Genomic DNA, 15,182 nt, shown 5'->3' with positions numbered 1-15,182 from the left:
AAAGTTTTATCACGTTGATTGTCTTTTCTTTTTTTTTTAAATTTCTTGCATAAATATCTTTCTAAATATCGAATTTTACATGAATAACCTGTCAAAATTGACATTGGCATATATATCTCATAAAACACTTTTTTTTGCTATCTATTTTTTAATCTTTATTTTTGCATATAATATCCACATTATCTGATGCCATTAAAAAATTAACGGTATCAAATTAAAATGACTAAAATATTCTTAATAGATAAATGTGCAAAAAAATATTTATAAGACCATCGTAATGAAGAATAAAAAAATAATTTCAAAATTTTATTTTATTTTTAATTAAAATAAATATGGTTTTTATTAATAGGGTTTTTATTTCCTCACTCAAGCAGCCTCTGTAGGGGAGGGGATCACCTTTCGGGCTATGCATATATATCGGGAGGCCAATGGGGCCGCGGACTGGGTGGCGGCATATGTGGCTCACCACTCGGGAGATACCCTATGGGTTGGTGAGGATGACTTACCCGGTGCTTTTCGGGACATTTTGTTTGCAGACGCTTCTGGGTGTATTCGTACCCGTCTAATATGAATCACCTGTTTTAGAAAAAAAAAAAAAAAAAAAAAGCAGCCTCTGTAACTGTTAAGCCTTGAGACCCCTTCGCGGGCCTCCACCCAAGGCAGTCCGGTAGACCGGTGTCCCAAAATGGGCCGGGCCGGAAATCCGAACCCTAGTCTGTAGTTCTGTTATAAGCCCTGATATTTGCTCCCCAGACCCGAAGAGAGCGGGGCGAAAGCAGCATCAGTGCCGGGAGAAGAAGAATGTTTCCCAAAAGGTGAACCGAGAAGGGTTTCTACTCCTCCTTCTCTCTTCTTTTTTTGCCGATCAATGTTGCCCACGATATATTCTGTTCTTCTTTCCTTTTTAATTCCCCCGCATGCTTCGGTCTGGTATCATCAAAATTATTTCTCGATTTCTTGTTAGGATCAGTGCTGTTGGTCTGGGATTGTGTGTTCTATTGATAGTTCTTGCTATCGTGGGACTGAACTTGCTTTCCTTTTTGTTTTTTCCCACATGCCAAAGCTCTTACCTTGAATTAATCATGGCAAAATTTTAGTCCTTTATTTTATGGGATTGGTTTCTTTCTTCTGGGTTACGATTTAGGAATCTCTGCTAACCTTGTCTGCGATTGGTTTCTTAAGGTTGCATTATGATTCTGAATTATTTTCATTTCCTTACATTCTAGAGTTGTCCTAACTATAATCTTATCGAAGACAAAGAACTTGATGTATAGAAGATTACTTAGGAAACCCCAATCCCACACTCTTATTATGTATGTTGCTCTAATTACAGATATTTTAGTTCACTGACTGGTGGAAATTGACGTTATCCGTAGCCAAAATAAGGAAATCAAAATATTTTGGACTGGAACTAATTATTTTATTTTATTTTATTTTATTTTTTTGTGTGTGTGTGCATGCATGTGTGCAAATCGCCATGTATTTAGAGAATAAGTAGGGGATCCATCAGACAAAAAAATATGAAAAGTTGAAGCGAATTGGATGAGTTTTTTTTTTAAACTATTTATACATTTTTTGGCGATAAACAGGGGAAACTCATCTCTTTCCAACTTTTGACCAATCCTTGGTGAAGTTAAAGCAAGCAGTGATTTTATGACAAGGGAAATCCAACATTTGTATACATTTGCATGTTTGCAAGAAGATCTAAAGATTTTCCAAGAATTATGCTCATCCTTTTGGATCTTGGATCCATCCTAGAGACTCTTCCCCCTCGTTTTCATCTTTGATTTTGTGAATCTAACCTTTTGTGATTGCAAATTGTCTCTAGTATAGGTTTATCGACTAAAGATGGAATCGCAAAAGCATGCCATGATTTTTTTTCTAGTATGGGCCAAGACTGTCCATATGGGCTGATGCATGATACATTCCCTTGTATCATGCTTTTTGTTGGGGAAGAAAGCATCAGGTATTGGAACCTAAATCAATCAATGCAAGTATTCACCAATAACCACCCAATACCAACCAAAGAAAAGAGTACGCTAAGATTTTTATAAAGAAAACTATCAAAGGGAAAGACCATTGGGCCACACCTGACTAAGTCTCATCCACTATAGGAGAGTAATTGGACACAAGTCCTCTCTAGTCCTAGGTAGAGGCATACACCATTAAGAAACTCTTCGGTAACAAGCTATACTTTACAAACAGGTGGATTACAAGTAACAAAACTGTAGGAAAAACTCACCAAAAAATGGATGCGAAATCTTATAGAGAAAACCCTTTGAAGGGCAAAAGAGATTAACCCGGATAGGTAGATTTGATGCTTATAAACCTGGTGATAAAATCCCTCTTAAATGGAGAGCAAACATCTCTCTCCAATGGCTTCCTTTTCTTCTACCTACCTTTCTCTTGTTTCCAGCAAAGAGAGAACCATAGACCTCTTTTCCCAAGTCTCCTCTCCTTCCGTATATTAGAAAGATTTTAAAAGATGAGATAGTATAAGGCATCACATTGGCGAAGTTCAGCCCACTCATTTTCCAGGCCCAAAATGAGGGAAGTTCAACTGAACAATTGTATCCCAATTTCTGTTCCAGTCCTCCACAACATGAGGTATTGGTAAACTCTTTAATCCTCATACCAGGCATATCGAAACATTGACCACTTTGAAGGACAACAATTTAGCGAACCATTTTAGTGTAACGTTTTTGTCATAATTTGCTCTGAATGACATTTTTTAGTTGACTCATGCAAAACATAGATAAATGGCTATAATTAATTATGCTCCTATTTATTTGCTTTTGTTGGTTCTTAATCTACCAGCAATCTTTATTAGCTCATCACTGAACTAGCTATTAAAGAGAATAGATTATTAAACCAGCATCACTTCTGTATGAAGGCTCATGCATTCTCACATTATAATTGTTTGACCTTTTAATTTATAAGCAGGGTTTGATAACATTACATTGCCACAAGGTCGCTTATAACTTTCTTGTAAATAGTGAAGAATTATTATCATTGTGACACTGTGATTAATTTTGCTTATAACATTGAAAAACATTTTTAAGATATCTTAATGTTTGCTTGACCTTTAAAGGACACCAATTTATCTTTGAGTAATTAGCCTCCCTTGACAGAGGCAATCTCATCAAATACCGCACAGTTTGAATCTTGTAGTGACTCTGTTAAGGCTTGTATGTCTTAAATTTTAGAAGAAAGGCCTTGGAAAGCGATATCCACAATGTGCTGAGTATCTGATGGAAATATATCATAGTTGTTTGTGAAATGGCATCTTCTAACAATTCATTGTAGCCAAACCTCATGATATTCTTCATATTGTAATTACTTTTTCTAAAAGGAAATCTTTTGGCGTTCCTTATTCCTTTTAGATTTGGTTGGCACTATTCTCATTTCCAAGTTTGGAAGTAGTCATGGTTCCTCGAGATGCATATATCTAATTACCAGGAAATATTTTACCTTAACTTCTTCGTTGTTGATTATTTTATTCTATTTTGATGATCATATAACAAACACTAACCTCCCTCTACCTATCCTCTTTGAAATATCTAATGCACTTGCTTTTATGGTACTGTAGTTCTGAAGCTCTTTCATAATAACATTGTTGATGGTCATTGCTCGTCCATGTTTTGCCAGGACTAAATTTTAGTTGTATCAACATCATTCTCTATTCTAGCTAGAATAGGATTTGAACTGTTCATGGAATAGGAACAATGTAATAGGAGCAGGGTCTTGTGACAAATATGTTTTGAGTGGTTGAGTGGCCCAATTTGTGCCAAGTGGGATACAATCAAAACTTTGGAGGGAGAAAGTTGTTAGATGTCAAGTGTTGTTGGTGGGTGTGTGATAATATGGTCAATGTCCGTAGTTGTTTTGGTCTAGTAATGGAGGGAAATCAAAATAGTGGTCAGTTGTGTTTGAAATTGAGTAGGAGTCGAGTATACGATCAACTCTGGGTTCTATTACTAGAATCAGGATCTTAATGCTATGCATTGGTGAATGATTTTGTGTTCTACTCAATGTTGCAGGGACCTGGACATGAGAATCCAATTTATTTGCATATTCTGCAAATAGTAATAATAAGATATGGAGACATATAGAAAAATGGTTTTTTTATAAAATATACTTAAATTTTCATAATTTATTAAATGAAAACATTGAACAAGACATTATAAAATGATAAATATTCGGATAAAATATTGATAGTGTAATGCACCTGCTGTAACTTTTATTTTAAATTTCTGCTACAAAACTTGTTTGTATAAGCAGGTTGCGGGCAGATAAAACCGGACATGGGGACTCGGGTCTGGGTGCATTTATGTTTCATTAGTTAGTTACATAAGCAAGCAGCATAAAAATAATAAATAGATGATGCATTGCATTTTTCTTTTTGCTCCTTTTGTAGCTGGCACAAGCTGTCTATTTTTCTTTTTAAATGCTTGTATAGCCACTTACCATTTAGCACTAGAGGCCACGTGATAAGGGCCGCAATTGCCTATTATAATAAATTTCAGAAGGTGTCTAGATAGGATGTTAACTGGCTATAGCTTTCAGCTAAGGATGAAGCTGGTATTTTGGTTCCAGAAAATCCCCAACCTCCCATGATTGGTGGATCTAAACCCAATTTATATCAAGAATGCGTAGATGCACTTTTACCGTGCCATCAACCCATCAGTACACATTTTCCTGTTATTGGGGTTAGGCAAAACAATGAACAATGGAAGAGAGAGCGCAGCAGCAGATGAGAAAGCAATGGAACTTTGGATGGTAGACTAGTAGTATTTCTAGACTAGATTTCTTGTATCTTCTTCTCTCTATTTCCCCTCCAATCCTTTCCTTTTTCATGCCTAGACTCCTCTTTTTTGAGCTTGGATTTGCAAAGAGTGGTGTTAGATTCACCTTTAGCGGAGTGTAACAGTTCACTGACTCAAAAATCCTGATAGGCATCGCATTTGGTGCGTATCCCATGTGTCTGATACGTATCGATACTCGAATACATATTGACACCGCACTTTGGGGTTGGATACACATATCCAAGTAAAATTGGTTCTAAAAGGAGTAAAATATTAGTTTTGAGGTGCTGTAATTTGATTTTGGCCTTAACCGATCATGGTAGAGCAGGCTGGTTGCATTTTAGAGAGAGTGTAATGACCCTGGGTCTAATGTTGGAGTTACAATTCTTTGAAGTGATTATAACCTTAGGGTCTTTGTGCATCTTGTAAGTTTTTTAACTAATAAAACTCATATTGTTTCTCTCTCCAATTTTATTCTTTTGCATACATATTCCATATACATTGGTGCTTGTTCATATTGATCCTGCATATTGGATGATCCTCCTATGTAGTGATCGTTGTTGTTCGACAAACATCTCCATTAATCAAGCATCTTTTTCATATATTTTTTTTGCATCTTACCTCATGGCTTTTATTAGACAAGGATCTATTGCTTGAGTCTAGTGCGCACATGAAGAATTTGACCTTTCTTGTAACTTCATTCTCAATATTACTTGTTTACTCTAGACGTGTGGTTGGGTTATCCTGATTCCAAAATTCCACCATCTTGCTTCAAAAGCTCCAAGCTGCTTTTTATGGAGGGCATCTTCAGTAAAACAGGAGCGTCTTTGCATTCGGACTTCCCACTTTCTTATTTCTACCTTCCCCAAATAAGTAACTTTGCATTTGTGACTGATTCATGTTTATATCTCAGTTTTAAACTAGTTATATCTGCAATCCTTCCATTTTGTTTGAGCAACACCACCTTTTTTAAATGCCCCCATATCCTAGTTCTTTGGACTCTTTACACTACCCTATACTTTTGTTTGTTGTCAATGGCTTATCCCTAAGCCCAAACTGCATGTGTAATCATGCCATTGTACAAGCTGTTCTGACAACTAGTGTTTGAAATCACGAGGCTGATGCACAGCCACTGGAAATGCAATTTTTTTTTTACTTTGGAATTATTGCATCTTGATGATTCCCCAGATGATGTTATTTTTTTAAAAAGCCTTAGATATGAAGACTGGAAGGCAACTTTTTTTTTCCCTCTTAGCTTACATAATCTGATTTATGAGGGATTGAAGACTAATATGTTCATGAGGCAGTGCTTAGATATGTTTGAATTTTATAAAGTAGTAAAGGTTCAAAGACAATTCAACTTGAGTTTCAATTGCTTCAAATCTTTTTGTGACTTGTATTTTTGGTCATACATATCTCAATGTCTTCTCATGTTTCTTCACATCTACTTAGAACTCTGGTTTCCTAAACTTTTGCCAAAATCTTAGAACCGTTTGCAAATGTCCAAACAATCCACAAATTAGTTTAAATTTTTCAAGATTTTGTGGAACTTTTTGATTCTGTTGAGATGATTTTGTGCTTTTTTTGGCTTGTTCTTTTTGGAATCTAGATCATCCTTTCAATTTTGTTCCTTACTATATTCAATTTATGTTATTTTTCCTTTGCTCTATTGATCTCACTATTAGCTTTATCACTTGGCCTTAGTCCAACAGTAACATTTGTAAGATTGCATCCACATTTTCTTTTCTTTATAAGTCACATATCAATGTGCACATCTAGTAAAAAAGTTAGTCATATGCCATGTTTAATGGAGTTCTAGTTAGGTCTGAGCTCATCGAACCATTTGATGGTCCGGTACTGCGTACTTTAAGATGGATGCTTTATGATTTAATGAAAAAAAGGGTTATTTGGGCCTCATCCTAGAATAAACCAACTTGAATAAGACAACTGATGTCCTGCTTTCCTAGCTCCCGCACTACTATCGTGTGTCCCATCTCCTCCGGCTTGTTTGTTCGGTCTCCATCATAGATTGCCCTTGGCACCCCATCACACATGCCTACCCCTCTCGGCCACTGTGCACAGCAACTCTGGGGTCTTGAATTTTGGGTTCGAAGGAGGCGAGGTTGAATGGAACTACCTCCTATTGCCGGAGGCAGAGGAGGTAGATGGCGGAGTTCAGAGTCTCACTGGAGGAGGGTGAGGAGGAGGAAGAGGAGAACGCAGTTGCGTTAGAGAGTAGGGATGGGGCTCGGCAAAGGGTGAGGGGAGCAGTGGAGTTTGATGTAAGTGGAGCAATGGAATTCAATGGAGCGGGAGCTGTTGGGTTTGACGATGGGAGAGCCATGGGATTTGATGCAGGGAGTGGTGAAGTTTGTTAGTGCCAGAGCTGAGGGTATCACTGAAGTAGTGGTTGGAGGAGACATCAGAGCGGTGGCTGGTGGTGATGAAATAGGTAGGGGAGATATTGGTGAAGGAACCGTTGGCCACAACAGAGTTGTTCGGGGAGATGGTGATTTGCTATGGGAGACGAAGGTAATAGAAGATCCAATGGCAATGATGATGGAAGACTAACCATGTTATTATCTATTAAATAATGTAATGTGCATCATTTCTTTTTGGATCTTTAAATATTTATCATCAAAGATAAAGCTTTTCCTATCATAGGCGAACTTTATGTTTATCATGAGTCTGTTTGTGCTATTCGAATTTTTTATATAACTTAGAATATCTATATTTTTATACATTTACAGTTAACTAGTTTTACTGATAAAATTCTTAAAATGTATATGCAAGGTTGTAGATTCAAATGCTATATGTCATAGGTCATTCAACATTTGTGTCTTCTATGTCATTCTACAGTATTTATGCGAAGTTAGTATTCCACTTTGCTGATTAAATTCATATAGACAGATTGAATCTGCTCCCTGGCCCATCTCCTGGCTTCTGTGTTCTCAAAATCTCTTAGGAAATTGTCCTTTTTTTTTGTAGTGTTGTGATTAGGTGATGTTTACCAATATACGTGCTTAAAATCATTGTATCATTGCTGTCCATAAGCCATGGTTCATCTTTTTCGGTCACTTTATAAGGTTCATTCAGAAATCTGAAACTGCATCAATATGAATGCTTTCCTAGTTGTACTGTAATGTTCTATCAGATAAAGCCAATTCAAGTTGTAGTTGTGCAGGCAAATTGAATTGTAGTACATACTGCAATTCATTCTCTTGTTGACCTTAATATTTTCTTATGGATAAACTTAATGGTAGAGTAACTACCCAAGCATTTGGATGGACAAGTTACTTGAAGCACTAACAGGTGTTCTATCGTGTCTTGTGCCTTTTTATTTTCTGGGTATGGGACTGAAGGAAATACATGGATGGAGGTGATGGGCGTGAAATGGGGTTGAAGCGACCACAATTTGATTCGAGTTCCTCATTTTTTGGGGCTTCTGTTGGATCAAGTCTCATGTACAATCCTTCTTATGCTTATGCTGGCCAACCTCCACCATTCCCCGTTGTCCGATTGCGCGGCCTTCCTTTTGATTGTTCGGAAGCAGATGTTATTGACTTCTTCTGTGGTCTGGACATACTCGACATTCTCTTTGTTCATAAAGGTGGTCGGTTCAGCGGGGAAGCTTTTTGTGTATTGGCATATCCTCTGCAGGTAGATTTTGCCATTCAGAGAAATAGGCAGAACATGGGTAGGAGGTATATTGAGGTTTATAGGAGTAAGAGACAGGAATATTACAGTGCCGTTGCGCATGAAGTTTCTGATATGAGGGGTGGTTCTCCACGTCGCAGTGCTCCGAGGGCAAGGTCAGCTGATGGTGGGAAGGATTTAGTTGAGCATACTGGAGTTCTACGGATGAGGGGATTGCCATATTCTGCTGGGAAAGATGATGTGATGGACTTTTTTAAGGACTACGAACTCTCAGAGGACTGTGTTCATATTGTGCTGAACTCTGATGGCAGGCCAACAGGGGAAGCTTTTGTCGAGTTTGCAAATGCAGAAGATTCAAAATCTGCAATGGGAAGGGATAGAATGACGCTCGGAAGTCGTTATATAGAGTTGTTTCCTTCAACTCCCAAGGAGATGGACGATGCTATTAAACGGTGAGGCTGGTGAACGGTAACAAGAAGATCAGGTTTACACCCAGTAGTTGGTAGATTTCTGAACTTACTCTATTGTTTATGCTATGCTTTTGTATTGAAAACTTGTTGCAACATATCATATCATCTGATGTATGACAATGCTGGTCTGACCAACGCATGGTTGATCCAACATTAGATTATCTCATGGTGTGTTCAATCTGGTTAATTGCAAAAAAAAGAAGGGGTTAGATCTATTATCCTACATCTTGTGTTTCTCTTCATACATTATTTTTTCTCTGCTTTCCGTTATATAACCTGATCTGCAGAACTCCGAATGAGTTTAGTGATTGATACGATCAAATTGACAATTAGTTGTATTATTTTTTTTTGTTCAAGATAAATGGAAGCATGTTAATAGGCTTGAAGCATATTGGCTGGGAAAACAGGATTTCGGTGGGAGTAAAAATTGGTTTAATTTTAGGACTTCGGCCGTAACAGGTGTAATAGAATGCTTGGTGCTTGTAAATGGAGAAACTGAGAAATGCATGGTATGCAAAAGAGTGGGTTGAAGATATTAAGCATGTAAGAAGTAATTCTGTTGATTGTATCTTTGCTCCAGGTTTAGAGAAGCTGATTGGGTGTGGTAGAGAAGTTAGTATTTATGTTTGGTTTTGGGACTGCATGGGAGGTCTTCCTCCTTATCATCATCTTCTGTGGAGAGCTGATGATGTACATGTAATGTTTAAGAGTTTAGCAAGATGCTTATTTCATCACACAAAAGAGGAGTGGCGGCGGTATCTCTCCGGTAACAAAAAGAATCTTCCCTTTCCAAGTAGATTCAAATATATCTGCTTTCATCATGGACTATGAGCTGCTTTGTTTGTTGAATCAAGAATATTTTTAAACAGTTTAGAATTGCTAATGTCGAAGTTCATTTTTGTGTTGGCTAAGGTGATCGATCCACTTGTATTGTTTGGAAGGGGACATTTTATGAGAACAGAGGAAGCTAGAATGGCAGATCATAGAGCAAGAACCCGGAACCGTCGCCGATGCCCAGGTGATTATACTTCAAATATATTAGGTTTTGTTCCTTATTCCTTCTGTATAAGCATGAATATGTGCATTTTTTTAATCTAATCTACCTATGATTCTGAGTTATAATTGGCAATTCCTTCGAACGAATTCCTGAATACGACTCGAGAAAAATCAAGAGTATAAAAATCTTTGCATGTTGAGATCTTTTGGAACCCATGTTAGCTCGACACCCTACAAAAATCTCGTCAGTTTCACGTGCTTGCATTGGGACTAAAGTGGACAGCCTACTTTGTCATGCTATCAATTTAATGAGTAAATTTATCCAGGTCTAAAAGAGTAGGTAAAGCCGTTCTTCTAAAGATAAACGCCACATAAAAGATTGGCCAAGATTATGTGAATTAGTGTTAGCCAAATAAGGTTTAGTTAAACATCACCTTCCCCAAAACCCACAGCATCTGCGTACGCGCTTCGTAATTGATGTCCTCCCAGAAAAAGACCATTCTCCTGTTGAGTCACACGGCCTATTAACTTCGATTGCCGAGAGAAGAACCATGCCTCTGTGCGATATTAAATTGTCCATAATCCATTGTCGTGGCTACGATGGCTTGGTCTCTATTCTAAGATGGTTGCGAGGTTGGTGGGGGAACACCGTCGCTCTTCAAATGTTCCGACTCAGCACTCATGAGTCATCGGATAATTCGTTACGACCGCACTGAAGCAAGAAGAAGACTCGAAACCTTGGTCGCATTGTCGGGCCACTTAGAATTATAACTGTTTTCCCCTGAAATATTCTTGCAGGTACGAAAGCACATTTCTAGTGAGGACTTTATTCTAGCGGAAAACCAGCTGAGTTGTTATATGTATTAGATGATCTTTCATTCTTTCTACTTTCCACGTTTGTTTTCTGTCATCCCAAATGATAGAAAATCCATATATACTTTTGCATAAGAAGACTTTGTAATTTAAACTATATTCCCTAGATTTTGAAGACTGAACAAGTGTGAGGACCAGTACAGGCGTATGTTTAGTCCCACATCAGTTATTCGCCGAGGAGATCTTGGATACTTATATAGGACTAAAAAATCCAAAAAATAACTTTCAACTAGCCATTTTGAATAAGGTGTTAGGTTGTTACAAATAATAACAAAGCTAACTCGGCCTATAGCCTATATGGATTAGGAGATATTGTAGCATAAGTTCATGAAGGCTGATTAGATTTGAATGAATTTAAATTTTTAGTCTGACGAGAACATTAGGTAAGTTCGTAGTGACTGATTGAATTTGAATGGATTTGAATTTCCAGCCAGACGGAAACAATATGCTTGTATATATTATCGGTAAATTTTGTTATATTTGTCCGTCAAGGCCGCGGCCTAAACTGAATGAAGGAAACAGAAATAAAGGTTATAAAGCCCCAAGAGTCAAGACAGCCAAAAAAGAGAGAGAAGAGCTGACGCAAGGGTTTGGATTTTTCTCACAAAAAGGGATGCGAACGTTTCAATTCATATCTAAGAAAATACAACGGTGGTGGCATCCGTCCTAAAATCCTGTACTCCCAGACTGGGAAACAAGCTGTTTTCTTCGATAAATCTCATTGCCGGCATCAATAGTTTTTGGGTTCATCTACTCTGCGAGCGAGCGTCACCTTTTTCTCCCCACGCGTTCTCTCTCGTCTTCAGCCTCAGCCTCAGTCTCAGCCTCTCTTTTTATCCACCGCCAGTGCCATCCCATCTCCCAAGACCCACCTCAAACTCTCCCGCATCTTTTGATCTTTCCGCTCTTCTGTATCAACTTTGATTTCTTTTTCCTGAGTGACGACTGAAGGACTTCCTTCGATCAACTTCCCAAAAAAATATTCTTCGCCGCTTCTCTCAACTCCAGCTCCTGCTACTTCCAAGTTCCAAACCGCATTGATTAGAGATGCGCAAGCATCAAGTATTTTGGTTCCCAATCTTCTTCTGTTCCATCGCCTTCTTCGACACCGAAGAAGCTTCGCGGATTCCTCTTGGTTCCAAGCTCTCTGTTGCAGAGCATGATTATTGGATCTCCCCCAATGGGAACTTCGCATTCGGGTTCTTCAACCACTCCGACCAGCCTAACCGATTCGGAGTTGGTGTTCGTTTCAACTCGAGATCGATCCCGCTTCCCGAGCGAACCCTTGTCTGGGTTGCCGGGGCTCATGTTTCTGTTGGATATGATTCATTTCTTCAACTCAATGAGGCTGGAGACCTTGTTCTCTTCGACTCTTCCGAGGGAGCTACGGTCTGGAGGAGCAACACTCACAATTCCTCCGTTGCTTGGGCCAGTCTCGGCGACGATGGAAATCTCGTTCTCTCGAATGCACGCCGGGATGTTGTCTGGCAGAGCTTCGGCACTCCTTCGGACACGCTTCTTCCAGGTCAGAACCTCACCTCCTCGCAGACGCTCCGAGCGGCCAGCTCGAATTTTGTCTCAAGTTACTATGGTCTGTCCATGGATGCTTCAGGCCAGCTGAGACTCAGCTGGGAAACTAACGTCACCTACTGGAAGACTGAAGCTACTTCCTCAGAACCGATACTTGCGGCTGTCTTCACCGGAGAAGGGGCATTTCAGCTTCTCGACGTGAGGTTGAGGCCGGTTTGGTCGAGGTTCGGAGATGATCATAATGATTCCTCTGCGAGCTTTCGGTTTCTGAAGCTGGATTCGGATGGCAATCTTCGAATGTACTCATGGAGCTCCCCTTCCAACTCGTGGAAGAAGGCGTGGCAAGCTGTGGAGAATCAGTGCGATGTCTTTGCCACCTGTGGCTTGTCTGGCATCTGCGCTTTCACTCCCTCAGGGGATACAATTTGCAAGTGCCCCTTCGGCGGATCAAGCTCCAGTTCGAATTCAAACTGTTTGGCTCCAGATATTCAGGCATGCGATGCTAGATCGACTATGATCGCACTTAACCACACATTCTTATATGGACTTTACCCACCCGAAGATTTTATCACCCGGTCTAGCATCGAGCTTTGCAGGAATTCATGTTCACAGGATCCTCATTGCACGTCAGTCACTGTTACTAATGATGGTAAGGCTCAGTGCAGAATGAAAAGAACTCGATTCGTAACAGGTCACGAGCACCCCTCTCTGACATCCATTTCTTTTGTTAAAGTCTGCTTCGTTCCATTTCCTGCAGTACCTGGAGAAGTTCGCGCATCTTCACCTTCTTTACTCAGACGATCATCCAGACTCCACGTATCCTCCGCTGTTCTGCCGGCTTCAGGCGCGCTTGCTGCCTTTCTGGCGCTCCAAGTCGGTGCATTTCTCTACTTCTTGAGGAGAAGGAAAGCCATCAAGAGCTCAGGAGCCGCAAGGTTTCCATGTCGAAGCTCGGTTGGTTTGATCTCATTATCCTACTCGGAGCTGAAAGATATAACCAGCAACTTCAAGCACCAGCTTGGGCTGAATCTGCACAAGGGTGTGCTTCCGATCGGCCGGGCAGCTGCGGTCGAGGAGTTGAAATATGACACGGAATGCGGGGAAGACATAGGAGAGAAGCAGTTCAAGTCTTGGATTTCGGTTTTGGGAGGCACGCACCATAAGAACTTAGTGAGGTTGTTGGCATATAGTTGCAATTCCGGCCGAAGATTTTTGGTGTACGAGTTTATTAAGAACGCTTCAGTCGATAAATGGCTGGAAGATGCTAAACTGAGCAGGAGGCTAACTTGGAGGAAGAGGATGGATATATGTATAGGAGTGGCGAGAGCATTAGCTTACTTGCATTCTGGGTGCAGGGAATTTGTCAGCCATGGGAACCTGAACTGGGAGAATGTGCTTCTGAATGAAGAACTAGAAGCAAAGGTGACTGGATTCGGCCTGGCGAGGGTCAGAGGCAATGCTGGCCAAAATAGCCAGGGGGCTGAAGTGGATGTGGCGAGGTTTGGGGAAATGATTGTGACTATGGTGAGTGGCCACCGAGGAGGAGGGGGGGATGTGTGCGGCTGGGCTTACAAGGAGTGGGCGGAGGGACGAGCAGCAGCGAGGGTGGTGGACTCGAGGATTGCAGGAAAGTTTGATTTGGAAGAGGTGGAACGCATGCTAAGGGTTGCATTTTGGTGCATCCAAACTGATGCAAGGCTGAGACCCATGATGGCTGAAGTACTGAAAGTGTTGGAAGGTATGCTATCCGTCGATCCTCCGCCACCTCCCTACCCTTGCTTGAAGTCCTTGGAGGAATCACATTCTATACAATGAATCTGATCCTGTAAAGAATCCAAGATTGACAGCATGGAAAATGATTTAGAATGTCAGCAACAAGGATAAGCATGCGATTTTATGAATGCATAGAAGCTTAAGGGAGGAAGAGGGGTGGATGATATTGTTAATGATAGGATGGCATAGGAGAGTTTCCTAGCAGAAGAGTGCTGTTTCTACTTTCAAGATGTCATTTTGTCTTGAATTTCAAATATTTCTCATCATATAGTTGATATGAATTGCTTTAATCTGAATGAGTAATTCCTTGTCCTGTTCCTTGGTTAACGCCACTAATTTTCATCAGCAGATGAAGTTTCCATGTGTCTGTGAGAACTTACAGTGCAGGTCATTTTAGTTAAAACTGTTTCGAGTCTTAAATGTTTGCAGTCAAAATTTCAGATCACCTGGAGATCTTTAGTACAGTTCCATGGTCAATGTTAGTTGATGAAGGTTTTTTTTGTTTGCCCCTCTGAGCTGTCTAAAGTTGGTTATTGTGTTGTTTGAAGTTGTTGCAAATGTTTCTTCTGAGTCTGTGTTTCTTGGTGAAATCCTTGGAAAATTACCATGCTTACTTCCAAGTAATCTTATCTGCTTTATGACTCTTGTTTATGTTTCTCTTGCCTGTTCATACAACTCGGTAATCACATGACAGGATTCTCAAGGCTTATAGTCCTCTTTACTTTTTTCTTTCTTTTTTCTTTTGAGAAGATGGAATAAATTTGAAGCAAGAAGTAAACTGCTACCCTGCTGAATTGGTTGGTATCTCAACATATATGAAAATTTTATTAGGTGAAAATAAATCATACGAACACAGATGGTGAGTCCCAAATTTTTAACAAACTACCGTTTGAGGTAAATAACAGATGGAGCGATCCCATCGAATGGGTGGGGTTAATATAACGGAACATGTTGGCCTGGGCTCATGTTTGGCCCAACTTATCCAGTCAGAGCCCAACTCAACAAATTGTCAGCTATGTTCGAACTGATAACTAGATTTCCAAGTTTTGGTTCAGGCAGGCTAATCGGACTTTAGAAA

At 39.8% G+C, this 15,182-nt stretch overlaps 2 protein-coding genes across 4 annotated transcripts; both read left to right on the top strand.

Annotated features, from left to right (window-relative positions):
• The first annotated feature begins 735 nt into the window (after positions 1-735).
• Positions 736-9,155, top strand: LOC103704569 (uncharacterized). The gene is made up of 2 exons (XM_008787922.4): positions 736-815; positions 8,168-9,155. The coding sequence occupies exons 1-2, from the start codon at positions 802-804 to the stop codon at positions 8,916-8,918; spliced, it is 765 nt and encodes a 254-aa protein (XP_008786144.1). The 5' UTR covers positions 736-801; the 3' UTR covers positions 8,919-9,155.
• Positions 9,156-11,245: 2,090 nt separating this feature from the next.
• Positions 11,246-14,431, top strand: LOC103704599 (G-type lectin S-receptor-like serine/threonine-protein kinase SD3-1). 3 transcript variants are annotated; one of them, XM_088703898.2, is made up of 2 exons: positions 11,246-12,326; positions 12,414-14,431. In XM_088703898.2, exons 1-2 carry the CDS (start codon positions 11,849-11,851, stop codon positions 14,144-14,146), a joined length of 2,211 nt encoding a protein of 736 aa, XP_088560024.2. In that variant the 5' UTR covers positions 11,246-11,848; the 3' UTR covers positions 14,147-14,431. The 3 variants fall into 3 exon arrangements, with proteins under 3 accessions (XP_088560024.2, XP_017697622.4, XP_088560023.2); XM_017842133.5 differs by having other exon boundaries at positions 11,246-12,980; positions 13,089-14,431; XM_088703897.2 differs by having other exon boundaries at positions 11,246-12,980; positions 13,065-14,431.
• Positions 14,432-15,182: the final 751 nt, after the last annotated feature.

This window comes from Phoenix dactylifera, chromosome 9, assembly GCF_051530095.1.
Source record: "Phoenix dactylifera cultivar Ajwa chromosome 9, Ajwa_hap1_PhDact_Kaust_v1.1, whole genome shotgun sequence".
Classification (NCBI taxonomy): domain Eukaryota; kingdom Viridiplantae; phylum Streptophyta; class Magnoliopsida; order Arecales; family Arecaceae; genus Phoenix; species Phoenix dactylifera.
Note: the sequence above shows the minus strand (reverse complement) of the source record. Positions and strands in the feature narration are given on the sequence as shown.